The sequence below is a fragment of the Lithobates pipiens genome, unplaced genomic scaffold (assembly GCF_037356315.1).
Source record: "Lithobates pipiens isolate NorthernLeopardFrog02 unplaced genomic scaffold, aLitPip1_a1.2 Scaffold_28, whole genome shotgun sequence".
Taxonomy (NCBI): Eukaryota; Metazoa; Chordata; class Amphibia; order Anura; family Ranidae; genus Lithobates; species Lithobates pipiens.
The window spans coordinates 114227289-114242882 of record NW_027507789.1 but is presented as its reverse complement, the minus strand read 5'-3'; the positions used below and the strand labels follow the sequence as shown (position 1 = coordinate 114242882).

General features: G+C 42.7%; 1 protein-coding gene across 1 annotated transcript in view; it reads right to left on the bottom strand.

Moving 5' to 3' along the window:
• The window catches only part of ZNF385C (zinc finger protein 385C), a 619764-nt gene that overhangs the window by 314511 nt on the left and 289659 nt on the right, over positions 1 to 15594 (bottom strand). The window contains exon 3 of the mRNA XM_077459559.1: positions 11829 to 12080. Coding sequence (XP_077315685.1) covers positions 11829 to 12078 — 250 coding nt within the window. The 5' untranslated portion in view covers positions 12079 to 12080. The remainder of the gene's footprint in view (positions 1 to 11828; positions 12081 to 15594) is intronic.

Here is a 15594-nt window from a genome sequence, read left to right as displayed (position 1 = left end):
AGTTTGCTGTACTTAAGGCAATTGCACATTCATTTCTATTTTTATAAATAGACCCCTTAGTCTACATCTGAAGTCTGTGTGACAGAATGGGAACTGATAGTGCTGCCACCTGAAAACAAGAAGTGCCTGAACAAGGACCTTCATGGCAGGATAGCCGAGTTTTCGTTTTTTTATAAAAGCTGCAGATTTTTTGAAAGATAGTTTTGAATTTAAACTAACATGTTAAAGCTTATATGACATTTTAGCATTTGGATTACTTTAATGCTGTGGGCTGCAACACTAAATGAATCATAACAAAAGAAAACTGGATTTAATGTGCTTCTAAAGGCTGGGCATTTTTTTATTTTATCCTAATGTATTCCCTCTATTAAGGTAAAAAGGTCCCTGTATTTGCATCACCCCCTCACCCCCTGTATACTTTGCTGAGCTTGATCTCGGTCCAGCACTGTGCCCAACGCAACAGCTCTCTCCTCTCTCTGCTTCTAGAGGCATCTAATCTATTGTCAGCAGAGATCAGGGCTGGGCTGCCCTGTGTGTGTCAATAGACGCACACAGCCCGAATCAGGAGTAAGCCTGCAGGTGCACCCCCATAGAAAGCAGCTTCCTAAGGTGGTGCACCGAAAACAGAGCGCCAGCGAGGGACCCAAGGATAGGAGGTTCAGGCTGCTCTGTGCAATAATATTGCACAGAGCAGGCAAGTAAAACATGTTCATTATTTTAATAATAAAAATTAAAACAGAACTATAGGCAAAACATTTTTCATTCTGGATAGAGAAGGGGAGGGTTATAATCCCTGTCAGTTATTTTTTTTCCATCTGTATCCCATTGGGGAGATTTTCCTTCACTTTCTGTCCCATAGGACCTCCAGGTCACCAGAACTAGTGTCCCTGTTGGAAGAATTCCCCTCTATTGCTTTTCTGGGGACAACCCAAAATTTGAGGACTTCTCTTTTATTTTCAATGATCATAATAATTAGCTTCCAGGTTTTATTGTCAATGCTTAATTGAACAAGTTTTTTTGTTCATAAACGACCTGGAGGATAGGGTAAAGTTCAATCTCTGTTTTTGTGGACGATACTAAGCTAAGCAGGACAATAACTTCTCCGCAGGATGTGGAAACCTTGCAAAAAGATCTGAATAAATGAATGGGGTGGGCAACTACATGGCAAATGAGGTTTAATGTAGGAAAATGTTAAATAATTAATTTGGGTGGCAAAAATATGAATGCTATCTATGGGGGAATCTAGGATAGAAAAGTACCTGGGGGCCCTAGTAGATGATAGTCTCAATAATGGCATGCAATGCCAAGCTGCTGCAAACAAAGCAAACAGAATACTGGCATGCATTAAAAACGGGATCAACTCCAGAAATAAAACAATAACTATCCCGCTCTACAAAACTCTGGTCCGGCCAGACCTGGAGTATGCTATCCAGTTCTGGGCACCAGTCCTCAGGAAGGATGTACTGGAAATGGAGCGAGTACAAAGAAGGGCAACAAAGCTAATAAAGGGTCTGGAGGATATTAGTTATGAGGAAAGGTTACGAGCACTGAACTTATTCTCTCTGTAGAAGAGTGTCATGGTTATGCAGTGATCTTCCTGTGTTTGCTTACCTTCCCTCATGTCTTCAGACTAAGAAGCCAGCTACTTCCACCTGGTGGTTTTTATAACCTCTCCTCTAAGCATGGCTCCACCCCAGGCCCTATCAGGGAGCCCTATATAAACCTGTGCACTGCAGGCAATCAGTGCTGATCAACCATTGTGTATCCCTTGTGTATTAGCTTCCTGTTTCCTGCCATGTGCTCTGCTACTGGTTTCCGTTACCGACCTTGGCGTGTCTGACTATCCTTGTTTGCCTGTGATCCTGACCTTTTGGCGTGTACCCGACTATTCTCTTGTCTGCTTGTGGCCCCGACCTTGGCTTTGTCCCTCATCCCTATCCTCCTGTTGCCTACTGTGGGTGTGAGCTAGGGGACCCTGGGGGTCGCGACCTGGAGCCAGTTGCAGCCAAGTCCATCCTCATCACTGGAGGCTCTGGTGAACACCTGCTGGCTCTTAGACTCCGCGCCCCAGGGAATCCTACGCTCTAACCCCAGTGGGATCTGTCTACCGTCCGCAGCAGTCAGCCGTAGGGTCCACAACCTTGCGGTGCACTCCGGATCCCTACGGTGTGCACCTGTCACCTCGCCTCCAGGTGACCGGACAAAGAGATGCTTAAGAGGGGATATGATTTCAATGTACAAATACCAAACTGGTGACCCCACAATAGGGATAAAACTTTTTCAGGGAAGGGAGATTAACAAGACTCGTGGCCACTTATTAAAATTAGAAGAAAAGAGGTTTAACCACTTCCCGACCAGCGCACGACGATGTACGTCGACAGAATGCCATCGGGAGCGCGCCACATGCGACGCGCTCCCGCGCTGGTCGGGACCCCCGTGAGTCCGGTTGCGGGACCCGCGGACTCGATCGCCGCAGGCATAACCGTGATCGTCTCACGGAGCGGCCGAATGGAGGAAATGCTGTGTAAACAACATTTCTCCATTCTGCCTAGCAACTAGTGGCGCTGATCTCTGCTCCATGTGATTGGAGCAGAGATCAGTGTTCACTAAATGAAAGCCCAACCCCCCCACAGTTAGTAACACACCCCTAGGAACACTTAACCCCTACACTGCCACCCACTGGTTAACCCTTTCACTGCCAGTGTCATTTACACAGGAATCACTGCATTTATATAGCAGTGATTACTGTATAAATGACAATGGTCCCAAAAATGTGTCAAAAATGTCCGATGGGTCCCCCACAATGTCGCAGTCACAATAAAAATCGCTGATCGCCGCCATTACTAGTAAAAAAAAAAAATAATAAAAAATTATTAATAAAAATGCTATAAAACTATCCCTATTTTGTAAACGCTATAACTTTTGCGCAAACCAATCAATAATCGCTTATTGCGATTTTTTTTACCAAAAATATGTGGAAGAATACGTATCGGCCTAAACTGAGGGAAAAAATGTTTTTTTATATATTTTTGGGGGATATTTATTATAACAAAAAATAAAAAATAATGCGTTTTTTTCAAAATTGTCGCTCTATTTTTGGTTATAGCGCAAAAAAAAACCGCAGGGGTGATCAAATACCACCAAAAGAAAGCTCTATTTGTGGGAAAAAAAGGACGTCAATTTTGTTTGGGAGTTACGTCGCACGACCGCGCAATTGTCAGTTAAAGCGACGCAGTGCCGAATCGCAAAAAGGGGTCTGGTCTTTGACCAGCAAATTGGTCCGGTCTGCAAGTGGTTAACCTTAACCACTAGAGATCCGCCGCGCTATAGCCAAATGACGGCTACAGCGCGGACCTCCTTTGCCGGGACGACGTCTATTGACGTTGTCCCATGCACGAGCGGCCTGCGCACCCCCTGAGGGGCGCACGCGGCGCGCTCTGTGATTGACGAGTCTATGAGACTCGCCTGATCACGGATCCGAGCAAGGGGTCGATCCCAACCCCTTACCACGTGATCAGCTGTCAGCCAATGACAGCTGATCATGTGATACAATGGAGCCGGTAATCGGCCATTTTTCCTCCTCGCGCTGGCAGTGCGAGGAGAAAATAAAAAGAGCTGATCGCCGGCGGCCGTGATCGGGACATCAGTCCCGATCATGGCCAGCTTACCAGTGCCCACCTGCCCCCTGCCAGTGCCACCTCAGGAATAAATAAGTGCCCCCGTCAATGCCACCCATCAGTGCCCATAGTGCCACCCAGCAGTGCCCACAGTGCCACACATCAGTGCCCACAGTGCCACCCATCAGTGCCCACAATCTGCCTCAACAACGGTGCTGCACCCCAGTGCCACATATCCGTGCCCATCAGTGTCATCTACCAGTGCCCATCAGTGCTGCCCATCAGTGCCCAGCAGTGCCACCTATCAGAGCCACCTATCAGTGCCCATCAGTCCCATCTATCAGTGGTACCTATCAGTGCCCCTTAGTGCCACCCACCCGTGCCACACATCCGTGCCATCTTATCTGTGCCCATCTTTGCCCATCAGTGCCGCCTTATCTGTGCCCATCAGTACTGCCTTATCTGTGCCTATCGGTGCCACCTTATCTGTGCCTATTAGTGCCGCCTTAACTATGCCTATCAGTGCCCACCAGTGCAGCCTATCAGTGCCCACCAGTGCAGCCTATCAGTGCCCACCAGTGCAGCCTATCAGTGCCGCCTCATCAGCGCACTTCAATGAAGGAGAAAAATGACCTGTTTGCAAAATTTTATAACAAACTATTAAACATGATTTTTTTTTTTGCATCTTTTACACCCCTTTACACCAGGGCGTTTTGCAGGCACTATAGCGTTAGAAATATCGCCTGCAATCCGCCCTAAAGAAGCTGCACCATTGTGTGTAGTGTGAAAGCCCCGAGGGCTTTCACACTACAGCGGTGCGCTGGCAGGACGTCAGGAAAAATTCCTGCCAGCAGCTTCTTTGGAGCGGTGAAGGAGCGGTGTGTTTACTGCTCCTCCACCGCTGCTCCCCATTGAAATCAATGGGGCAGCGCTGTAATGCCGCCGGCAAAACACCGCTATTGCGGCATATTGCCGGCGGTTTTAACCCTTTCGCGGCCGCTAGTGGGGGGTTAAAGCGCCCCGCTAGCGGCCGAAATGCGCCGCAAATCCGGCAGTAAAATGCTGCTAAAAATAGCGGCGTTTTACCGCCGACGCAAAGGGCGGTGTGGTGTGAAAGGGGTCTTTGTTTGTTTAGCAAAAAATAAAACTCCCAGCTGTAATTAAATACCACCAAAAGAAAGCTCTATTTGTGGGAAAAAAATGATAAAAATTTAATTTGGGTACAGTGTTGTATGCCCGCGCAATTGTCATTCAAAGTGCATCAGCGCTGAAAGCTGAAAATTGGTCTGGGCAGGAGGGGGGTTTAAGTGCCCAGTAAGCAAGTGGTTAAACTACGTAGAGGGATCTTTACTGTAAGAGCGGCAAGGATTTGGAATTCCCTTCCACAGGCGGTGGTCTCAGCAGGGAGTTTAAAAAAACTATTAGATAAGCACCTGAATGACCACAACATACAGGGATATACAATGTAATACTGACATATAATCACACACATAGGTTGAACTTGATGGACTTGTGTCTTTTTCAGCCTCACCTACTATGTAACTACTTAAGCTGAAGTAAGAAGCTGATTGGCTACCATGCACAGCTGCACCAGAAATGAGTAAACCTCCCCCAATGTGCGATTTGGTCAAAACAATCAAATCTGCAATCGAATAGTCATAACTTCCCATCCAATCGAATTAGGATCAATTAAGGTCGGATTTGATTAAACTTAGTCAATCAACCAGGGTGGAAAATTATTGATCGTTCTACATGGATCCGCAGCATTGAGATACTTTGTTTGTGAACATGACCATTGTACAACCAATCAGATTATGAGATTACAAAATTAATTTAAGACTGTAAATTCATAATCATATCAACTATAGATTGAAATCCACTTTCCAGAGTGTTGCATATCAATCAATTATTCCAATTGGAAGAGATCGATGAGAAAAGAAATGTAACATTTCTCAAAGCGTGTATGGCCACCATTTCACAAATCGGAATCCAATCATCTGAAAGTCATATCTAAAACAATCTTAAAGTAAACCCCGCAATAAGAGCTCCAACTACGCCCTCACTGAAATACACCGTACTTTCTCCTAGAAAAGCCTTCCATATCAGGATACAAATAGACAGGCAGTCCATTTTTATAATGAATTAGTCAGTAAAGAGTACTTTGTTTCTTTCACGCCTGTCATTGTAGTTTTTAATGTCAACAAATACGTGATATTAATAAATCTGTAATAAAAAGCTCGTTTTTTTTTGATGAGCCACAGGCAATGCAGCAGGAAGGAAATTAGCATAATTACATTTGCATAATACCTCATCCAGAGAAATGAACTGCTCCTTCACGCTTGGCTGCGTCGGAGGCGTGGGGTAACTGTGTGTGTAAACTGCCATATGGGAACACACAGCCTTCAGAGGACTTCTCCCATGTGCCTCATACAATGCACCAAGGATCTCTAAGGATTAGGAAAAGGCACACCGAGCTGGAATGGATTTTCCTGAAATATGCCCATGTCATGGGGTTAATTAAGGTAGGACCATAAAATCTCAAACTCGGCACATTTCACAGTTCAGAATTTTCAAATGGCCCTAAGAAATATATTCATTTTTATTTTTATTTTTCATTCACAAAGGGGAGCTTGAGCAAAAAGCAGCTCCAGGCGATAAATCCTCGGCGGCTTCCTTATCGAATGGTAAAATAACAGGGCTCACTTGATTGGCACAGCAGTTACAAAAGTAAAATGGCAGTGTCAGAAAATCATTGAATGAGCGGTGAAGTGGGAACACTGCAAGATGACATACCATAGTGTGGATGTTGCTGAAAACCGCTGGTCTTCTAGTACAGCATATATGAGGCCTGATTCACACCTATGCATTCTGTAGTGCAAAATGCAGAAAGCACAAAAAATACATAGGTGTGAATCAGGCCTAAAGCTTCAAGTCCTGGTATGCTGGGATTGTTTTCCTTCTGGAAAAAGCATGGAAGGGTAAGAACTTAGTTTAGGTTTTTATTACTGTCCGTGTCTTCATAGAACTGATTTGCTCTCATTTCCTGCTTTGTAGACACATGACCCTGAGACAGGAAGTGAGGGGGGATCTCTCAACTGGGACATAGGCAGCAATAAAAATGAGAGAGGTTCTAAAACTTTTCCACTATTAACCACTTCAGCACTGGAAGATTTGGCTACTTAATGACCAGGCCATTTTTTGCGATACGGCACTGTGTCACTTTAACTGACAATTGCGCGGTCGTAAAGCACTGTACCCAAACAAAATATTTTTTCCCACAAATAGAGCTTTCTTTTGGTGGCATTTGATCATCTCTCCGGTTTTTATTTTTGGTTAATGTCTTACTGCTGTGTTCCTCTATTCAGGAGACATTTATTGTGAATTTGTCAGGAAGTCAGTAAATACTTAAATAAATAATTTTTTTTTAAAGATTTCAAATGTCTTTCACGTTGTCATTATGTTTGTAGAATTTTGAGGAAAATAATTCATTTAATCTATTTTGGAATAAGGCTGTTCCATAACAAAATGTGCAAAAAGTGAAGTGCTGTGAATACTTCCCAGATGCACTGTAAATCCTGTATAATAATATGAATAACAAAACAAAAATGTATTGGTACGTAACTTAAAAGCACTCCATAAAAGTAGAAGAAATATATCTACACCATACCTCAAAAAAGGCACTAATCCCTGCTACAGTGGTGTGAAAAAGTGTTTGCCCCCTTCCTCATTTCCTGTTCCTTTGCATGTTTGTCACACTTAAGTGTTTCGGAACATCAAACCAATTTAAACAATAGTCAAGGACAACACAAGTAAACACAAAATGCAATTTGTAAATGAAGGTGTTTATTATTAAAGGTGAAAAAAAATCCAAACCATCATGGCCCTGTGTGAAAAAGTGATTGCCCCCCTTGTTAAAACATACTATAACTGTGGTTGTCCACACCTGAGTTCAATTTCTCTAGCCACACCCAGGCCTGATTATTGCCACACCTGTTCACAATCAAGGCATCACTTAAATAGGAGCTGCTTGACACAGTAAGGTCCACCAGAAGATCCTTAAAAGCTACACATCATGCCGAGACCCAAAGAAATTCAGGAACAATTGAGAAAGAAAGTAATTGAGATCTATCAGTCTGGAAAGGGTTATAAAACCATTGCCAAAGCTTTGGGAATCCAGCGAACCACAGTGAGAGCCATTATCCACAAATGGCGAAGACATGGAACAGTGGTGAACCTTCCCAGGAGTGGCCGGCCGCCCAAAATTACCCCAAGAGCGCAGCGACGACTCATCCAAGAGGTCACAAAAGACCCCACAACAACGTCCAAGGAACTGCAGGCCTCACTTGCCTCAGTTAAGGTCAGCGTTCATGCCTCCACCATCAGGAAAAGACTGGGCAAAAATGGCCTGCATGGCAGAGTTCCAAGGAGAAAACCACTGCTGAGCAAAAAGAACATCAAAGCTCGTCTCAATTTCTCCACAACACATCTTGATGATCCCCAAGACTTTTGGGACATCATTCTGTGGACCGATGAGACAAAAGTGGAACTCTTTGGAAGGTGTGTGTCCAAGTATATCTGGCGTAGAAGGAACACTGCATTTCATAAAAAGAACATTATACCAACAGTAAAATATGGTGGTGGTAGTGTGATGGTCTGGGGCTGTTTTGCTGCTTCAGGACCTGGAAGACTTGCCGTGATAAAAGGAACTATGAATTCTGCTGTCTACCAAGAGATCCTGAAGGAGAATGTCCGACCATCTGTTCGTGTACTCAAGCTGAAACGAACTTGGGTTCTGCAGCAAGACAATGATCCTAAACACACCAGCAAGTCCACCACCGAATGGCTGAAGAAAAACAAAATGAAGACTTTGGAGTGGCCTAGCCAAAGTCCTGACCTGAATCCTATTGAGATGTTGTGGTATGACCTTAAAAAGGCTGTTCATGCTCGAAAACCCTCTAATGTAACTGAATTAGGACAATTCTGCAAAGATGAGTGGGCCAAAATTCCTCCAGGACGCTGTAAAAGCCTCATTGCACGTTATCGAAAACGCTTGGTTGCAGTTGTTGCTGCTAAGGGTGGCCCAACCAGTTATTAGGTTTAGGGGGCAATCACTTTTTCACACAGGGCCATGATGGTTTGGATTTTTTTTCACCTTTAATAATAAACACCTTCATTTACAAATTGCATTTTGTGTTTACTTGTGTTGTCCTTGACTATTGTTTAAATTGGTTTGATGTTCTGAAACACTTAAGTGTGACAAACATGCAAAGGAACAGGAAATGAGGAAGGGGGCAAACACTTTTTCACACCACTGTATGCCCTATTTATCATATATAAATATATAGCACAGAGTGGGAAAGCAATAGAGAAAGTTATGGATGGCCCAATGAAGCCAATTTAATTGGATGTGGTGCTACACGCACATTTATACATTGTGTTGATTTGGTCTCCTGGTGAGGCATTATAACTGCGAAACACGTTGGGACCTAGGAAAACCATCCTGCATTATTACCCTTCTACCTATCACCATTGGACAATAATGTATTTTCTCCTAAATATGTTTAACATACTATATATTTATATATAATAAGGCATAGCAGAAATTATAACCTTTTTCCGGGATGGTGTAGATATACTTCATATGCTTTTTTGGACTGCTTTTAACTTACGTACCAACTTACGAACCAATACATTTTTATACCTTTTATCAAACAAGATCATGTGTCTTAACTTCTTGAGATTATGTATGGCACCTCAAAGACCCCTTTCACACTGAGGTGCTTTTCAGGCGTTTTAGCGCTATAAATACCGCCTGTAAAGTGCCTCTCATGCCTCCCCAGTGTGAAAGCCTGAGTGCATTCACACTGGGCGGTGCGTTTGCGGGATGGGAAAAAAGTCCAGCATACATGCTCCCAAAATGCCCTGCCCATTGAAATGAATAGGTAGTGCTGCCCAAGCACCAGTAAACTGCTTCGGCAGCGCTGCAACACAGGTACTTTTAACACTTTCTTCGGCTGCTAGCGGGAGTTAAGAGCCCTCCCCTAGCGGGCAAAAAAAAGCACAGCTAAAACGCTTTACCGCTAATGTCGGGTGCTTTCAGTGTGAAAATAGCCAACGTCTCGTCCTTTTCTTTTTATCATTCTGAGTCCATAACTGGGATGTGGTGCTAACTTATCAGGCTTCCTATATGCCTTAACAGTTTCATCAGATACAAAGTGAGGGGATATATGCAACAGATATATGATACAAAAGCAGAGACGTAGCTTGAAGCTTGTGGACCCCGATGCAAAAGTTGATATGGACCCCCCTACTACCACCCACCACTTCCACTGTGCTTGCAGATACACCCACCACATGCCAAGATACTGAAAGTGGCATAAGAGTAAGCTGACAGGGGTCCTAGGCCAACTCTATTATTTCTGTGTTGCTCTTGGAGATTTTTCCCTCATGTCTGGTGAAAGCATTCCCACTGTGACAGCAAGTTAGAAAAAAATATCTCCAAAGGGTAACTAGATAGTAGTAAATCAGAGGTTCTAATCCATCTCTATTCTATTCAGGAGTAAAAGGAAAGTTTTTGGTGGATATGCACTTTAAGCACATGAAGTCTCAAACAAGTTTTACCCTTCAATATAAAGGTGAGGGTCAACTTCATTCCCTTCTCCATGTGTCCACAACTACAGATCATCCATTCTGATGTTCTAGTACTTCTAATGCCAATACATATGAATGGATGGTTGATATAACCAGTTCACACCGACAGTAGTCCAACAGATGAAATTAGATTGCATTAGGTAAGGTTCCTTTATGTCGCCACACACAAAATGAAGCAGGAGTTAGCATTCTAAAGAGTGGAATCCTCCTTTAAGTTCCCATACATGGGATGTTTACATCTGAGGTCTAAGTCGCTGAACACTTCCTCTCTATATGTGAGCAGAAACCAATCATTGTGACTATTAGTTATCAAATTTCACAAAATGTTCTAAAAGTCAAAAAGGACAACTAATTTAATCAAGCTGTCTATGTAACAAAAGATCAAACCTCTTTTCAATTATCAAGAGAGCAAATCTGTGTATGCACGTACTGCGAATTCTATAGGAACGAGCTGTTCTGTACAACAACATAATGACTGGATGATGTATCTGTGGCAGACACAGTTGAACAATGCCTATGGTAATGTGTAAGATGGAAAGTAAGGATTTAGAGTGTGAGGTCCAGCACTGTACAGAGATTAGAAAGCAGGTCTGCAATAAATGACACCATCCCTCATTCAAAACCAGGACTTGCTAAATTAAATGGATCAATAATGTCTATGTGTGGGCATGACACAACTGCCAGGTCAGCATGGCAGGTTCTTGATGTTCATTATTACAGTCCTAGTTGTGTCTATGTAGCCTAGAGGGGCCTACAAAACCCTGCATTGTCGTAATAAACACCATCCCTTCTGGTATAGATAATACATTGCAAGCCTTGGCCAACAATGGCAGAATATATAGATCTCCTGTATGGGGATTTTCCTGATTTTTCCTGTATGTGGGCTCTCCTGACAGCCCGATAGGAGCCCACCTGACTCGTGGAATGAGACCTCTTGTCTCCTGGCTGGTGTACCTCTGACCCCTGGGTGAGACCTTATGTCTCTTGGTTCCTGGCTAAGGCTCCTCTGACCCTTGTGTGAGACCTTCTGTCTCCCACATTGAGAGCTGTCTCCAAACTGGGAGCCCTGAGCAATCTAATGTTATATAACACCTGTGTACTCAGACAGATTGCAAGTACCTGGTAAAATGTGGACACAGGATTGGAAGTTCTGAACCAGAACTACTAAATTTGTTGAAACCAAAAACACAGCTTTCTCCACTCAGAATCGATAGTCCAGAACCTTGCATTAACCTATTATGCAAATCCTATGTCACATTCTCCTCCATTTTCACAATGGTAGGGTCTCAGCCTGCCACAACAATAAAATACAATCATGGTCTGCATTTACAAGACTTTAGCTTGAAAACTATTCCCCAATGACGTTTTAGTGGACTCTGATAAAATCATGGTGTATATTGCATATTGCATCTCCATTCACAACAATTTTTTTCTTCTAAGGACCAAGGTGTGGAACACAACAATTCGCATTCCACCAACTCTCTGGAGCATTCTACAGTTCTATGAGCCAGAAGATTTTAGCTATTGGACAAAGCACTGAAAAACGTGACGCATCCTTACCATGAGCTGAGATTTTGCCTTTGTTGATCTGTTTCAGTCTCTTCTGGTGCGATTTGCCATTAAAATGTATTTGGGCCTGAACAGCAGAGTTGAGCTGTATGTTACAGACCTCACATAGAGTGAAGGATGGAAGTCTCTTCTCCCTTTTAGTCTGCACCTCCATGGTTGGGCTCTCCGGTTGCTCATTCTCACAAACAGATAAAGCCGGAAGGGACTCCGCAGAGTAAGCAGGACTAATTGGACGCTTCATATCTGCAACCAAGAAGAAATACATAATCAGTTGTTACATGGAACTTCTATTCTTTTCAGCTCACCAATATAAACATACATTTCTTGGCCAACAGTGCTATAAAATTACCTAATAAATTAATTATCTGGAGAAAATCTCTGTGGATCTATCTACACTGTTGGGTATTTAGAATTTATTCTTCAGCACAGTGGGAGTTGAATATAAGCTATTGCTCGGTTTTATTACTGTCATAATCAATTTGGAGGAACAGAGGAGAAAAAAACAGTATTGAAGAAATATCTGCAATTCACTTCCTCAGCTGTAACACATATACGTAACATGTAGGGGATGGTTGTTGTAAATGAAAAAGGAAATTAGAAATATAATCTAAGTGAACAAGAAAGGAAGTTAAAGTGTATTGCTAAATCACAAGCGAGCAACTAGGGCGAAAAGTGTCCAGCACTCAACCGACCACTCAACATCAGGGAGGTTTGTGTGCCTGGTGTCAGAGATAACAGTAAAAGGGCCAGATTACCGTTGCTGGATCTTATAGGAATACAAGATTTGATGGCCAAAGCTTCACCTCTTTTAGAATACAGAAGATCTTCCTGGTCCTAACCTGGCTTGAATTATTGTGAGAACGTGTGAACAAGCTAATATGCAGTTACTCTATCATATTCATTATGAGAAAAAGTAGGAATGAAAATGATACATTTTGCCTCTTTGCTTCTGCTGTCTGTAGAATGTCTTGTGGTGACTAATGGTAAATCCAGCCTTGAGTCCATCTGACATCCAGAACAAACTGCACTCCCTCTATCCAGCTGAAACTCTTCAATTGACCATCAAGTATGAATGAGGGAGTGCAGGATCTATTTCTTTATGGACCTGAATGACTTATTTTTATGAAAACAAAAATAATTCCAGGCATGGTCCACTTGGACCAATGTAACTATGCATATGCCACACATGGCCAATGCCCCATGAACCTGGAAATCATTGAAGCAGACACTGCTACTCAAGTTACCTCCACTTGCTTCCAGGTCCCATGCTGAATGGCTGATCTGATGCATTCTGAATAATGGAGGTCAACCGCTCAGCATAGGCACCATTTAGAGAATGCTTTGCATTTTCTAAATTAATACAAAGCTTTCCCAGATTGGATAAATTGGAATGTGGGCCAGTAAAGTCACATTGCTTTCCACCCTGTCCAATCAATATCGCTTTGCATGTATTCAGAAATTGCAAATTAATTCCATAAACGCCATAAGTGGCCTACCTCCTGTATTCATAATGCGTCAAGTCGGCTGCTTAACGTGGGACCCGAAAGCATACACTATAGTAGCAGTATCTACTTCTGGGATTTATAACTTCTCAGGGCATCAGCCAGGTATGGTATATACAAAGTTAGATTGGTCTAAGCTTGACCAATGTAATTATGTAACAATATACCATGCCAGGAATTATTTATGAATTTTTCGGCAGACTACAAAGACTGAACTGGTATTGTATTTCACCTCTTTATTGTACAAGTATACAACCACTAGCAAGTCACAGGCAGCTGAAGGATGTAAAACACTACATTGAATATGTAATGTGATTGTTGTCAGCTGCCAGCAAGTTCCAAGTGAAACATCATTTATTCATCCAAACTGACATAAAAGTGTAATTTCACTAAAAGGGCAATTCCCCTGCTTTATGTTTCTACATTAATACCCGTGATTTCAAACTCCTTTTCAGGTTGGTCCCAGACCGCTAAGGCAGTGGTCATCAACCCTGTCCTCAGGGCCCACTAACAGGCCAGGTTTTATGTATTTCCTTGGGGAGATACAGACTAGAATACTGCAATCACTGAGCAGCAAATGATATCACCTGTGATGTATTTCAGTTATCTTTCAAACCTGGCCTGTTAATGGGCCCTGAGGACAGGGTTGATGACCACTGCACTAAGGTACTCCATTGAGTTTTGAAAAAAATGTGCCATTTAGTTTATATTAGGTTGAAGTCAGGCAGGTGCTTTCAGTTCCACATCTGGGAATTAAAACAACAGGTTTCAGTTTAACATTACTAGAATGAGTACTAATGAACCATTATGATCAGTACTTTTGTAGGCTTTTTTCCTCTTGTTGTACTTGCGGAACTGTATATTATTGGACAGAGAGCGGGGACATTTTGCTGTATCCTTCCCCGTCCTCTTACTATTCACCTTCTCTCCATGGCCTTTCCTCCCCTTCCTTTTTTTTTCTTCTCTTTTTCTCTCTCTTCTTCTTTATTCTGCTTTTTGCTACACCTTTCTTTCTGCTTTCTTCAGCAGCTACCTTATTATCCTTCCTTTTTTTTTCCCTATTTTTCTCTCTCTTGTTTTCTCTTTTTTTCTTCTTTACTCTGCTTTTCGCTATACCTTTCTTTCTGCTTTCTTCAGTAGCTAGCTACCATATTCTCCTTCTTTTTTCTTCTCTGACAAGCTAATACACGGGGTGTGGACCAGCTGAGACAAACCCACAACACTTAGGCATTCTTTCATTTCACTGGTATTGCGTACTCTAGTCTTTTACTAGATAATCTGGAGCTGTCAATGTTGAATTTATGATTGTAAATGCTTATTCGCTTTCTATCTGTTTGTCTCAAGTATGATTATCCTGACTTGTATTCCTGCCATGCTCCATGTACATTGCCTCCAAGCTTGTCAGTTTCGTACATGTATCCTTGTGCTATACTTAACCTCCCTGGCGGTATGATTATTTCTGATTTTAGGTGCTGAAAGCGGTACAATTATTTTGCATGGAAATTTGGCGTTTTATATTGTAGGCCTGCAATTCTTAGGAATAGCTCTCTTAAATCTGTTCAAACAAGAGTCTAGTAGATATCCCGGGTATGATAAAGTTTATAATATAATAAATAATGATAATAAATAATAATAAAAATTATTCAATAATGTAATCAAATCCAAAAACACTGAAATTTGCTCATTTGCAGAATTGTCGCTGTCATTAGATTTAGTGTTTGATGACGGATCTCCCCACAAATCACTATCACTCAATTCTGCAAGTGATTCTAATTTATTATCGCTGTTTTCTAGTTGGTCTAAAACCACTTTTGACATAAAGGGAAACGTTTTGGTTGCTGTGGGCAATCTCCAAATTCCAGGCAGAAAAAAACTGTATTATAAAATAAAAGTGCATGCAGGGCACTGGACAGACCACTAGGGACAAAGGGGGGGGGGGGGGGGGGTGAATTTTTTTTATACAGTACTGTAATCTGTAAGATTACAGAACTATATGTGTTTTTGTGTATTTTTACTTTTTTTAATTTGGCGCCGATCTCCACTCCCGTGCGTCGGAACGTCGCAGGGAACGGAGCTCGGCGGCACTCCGGCACTGTGTGAATCGAGCGGAGGATGGCTCGCACACACAGGGGGAGGAAATCACTGGATCCAGGGGACAAGGCAAGTAACCTCTCCCTGTCTGGCTCGGGGTTACCGCTCCTGGTACTGAAAAACTGCAGCCCGAGCCAGACTCGGGATTACCGCTAGGGAGGTTA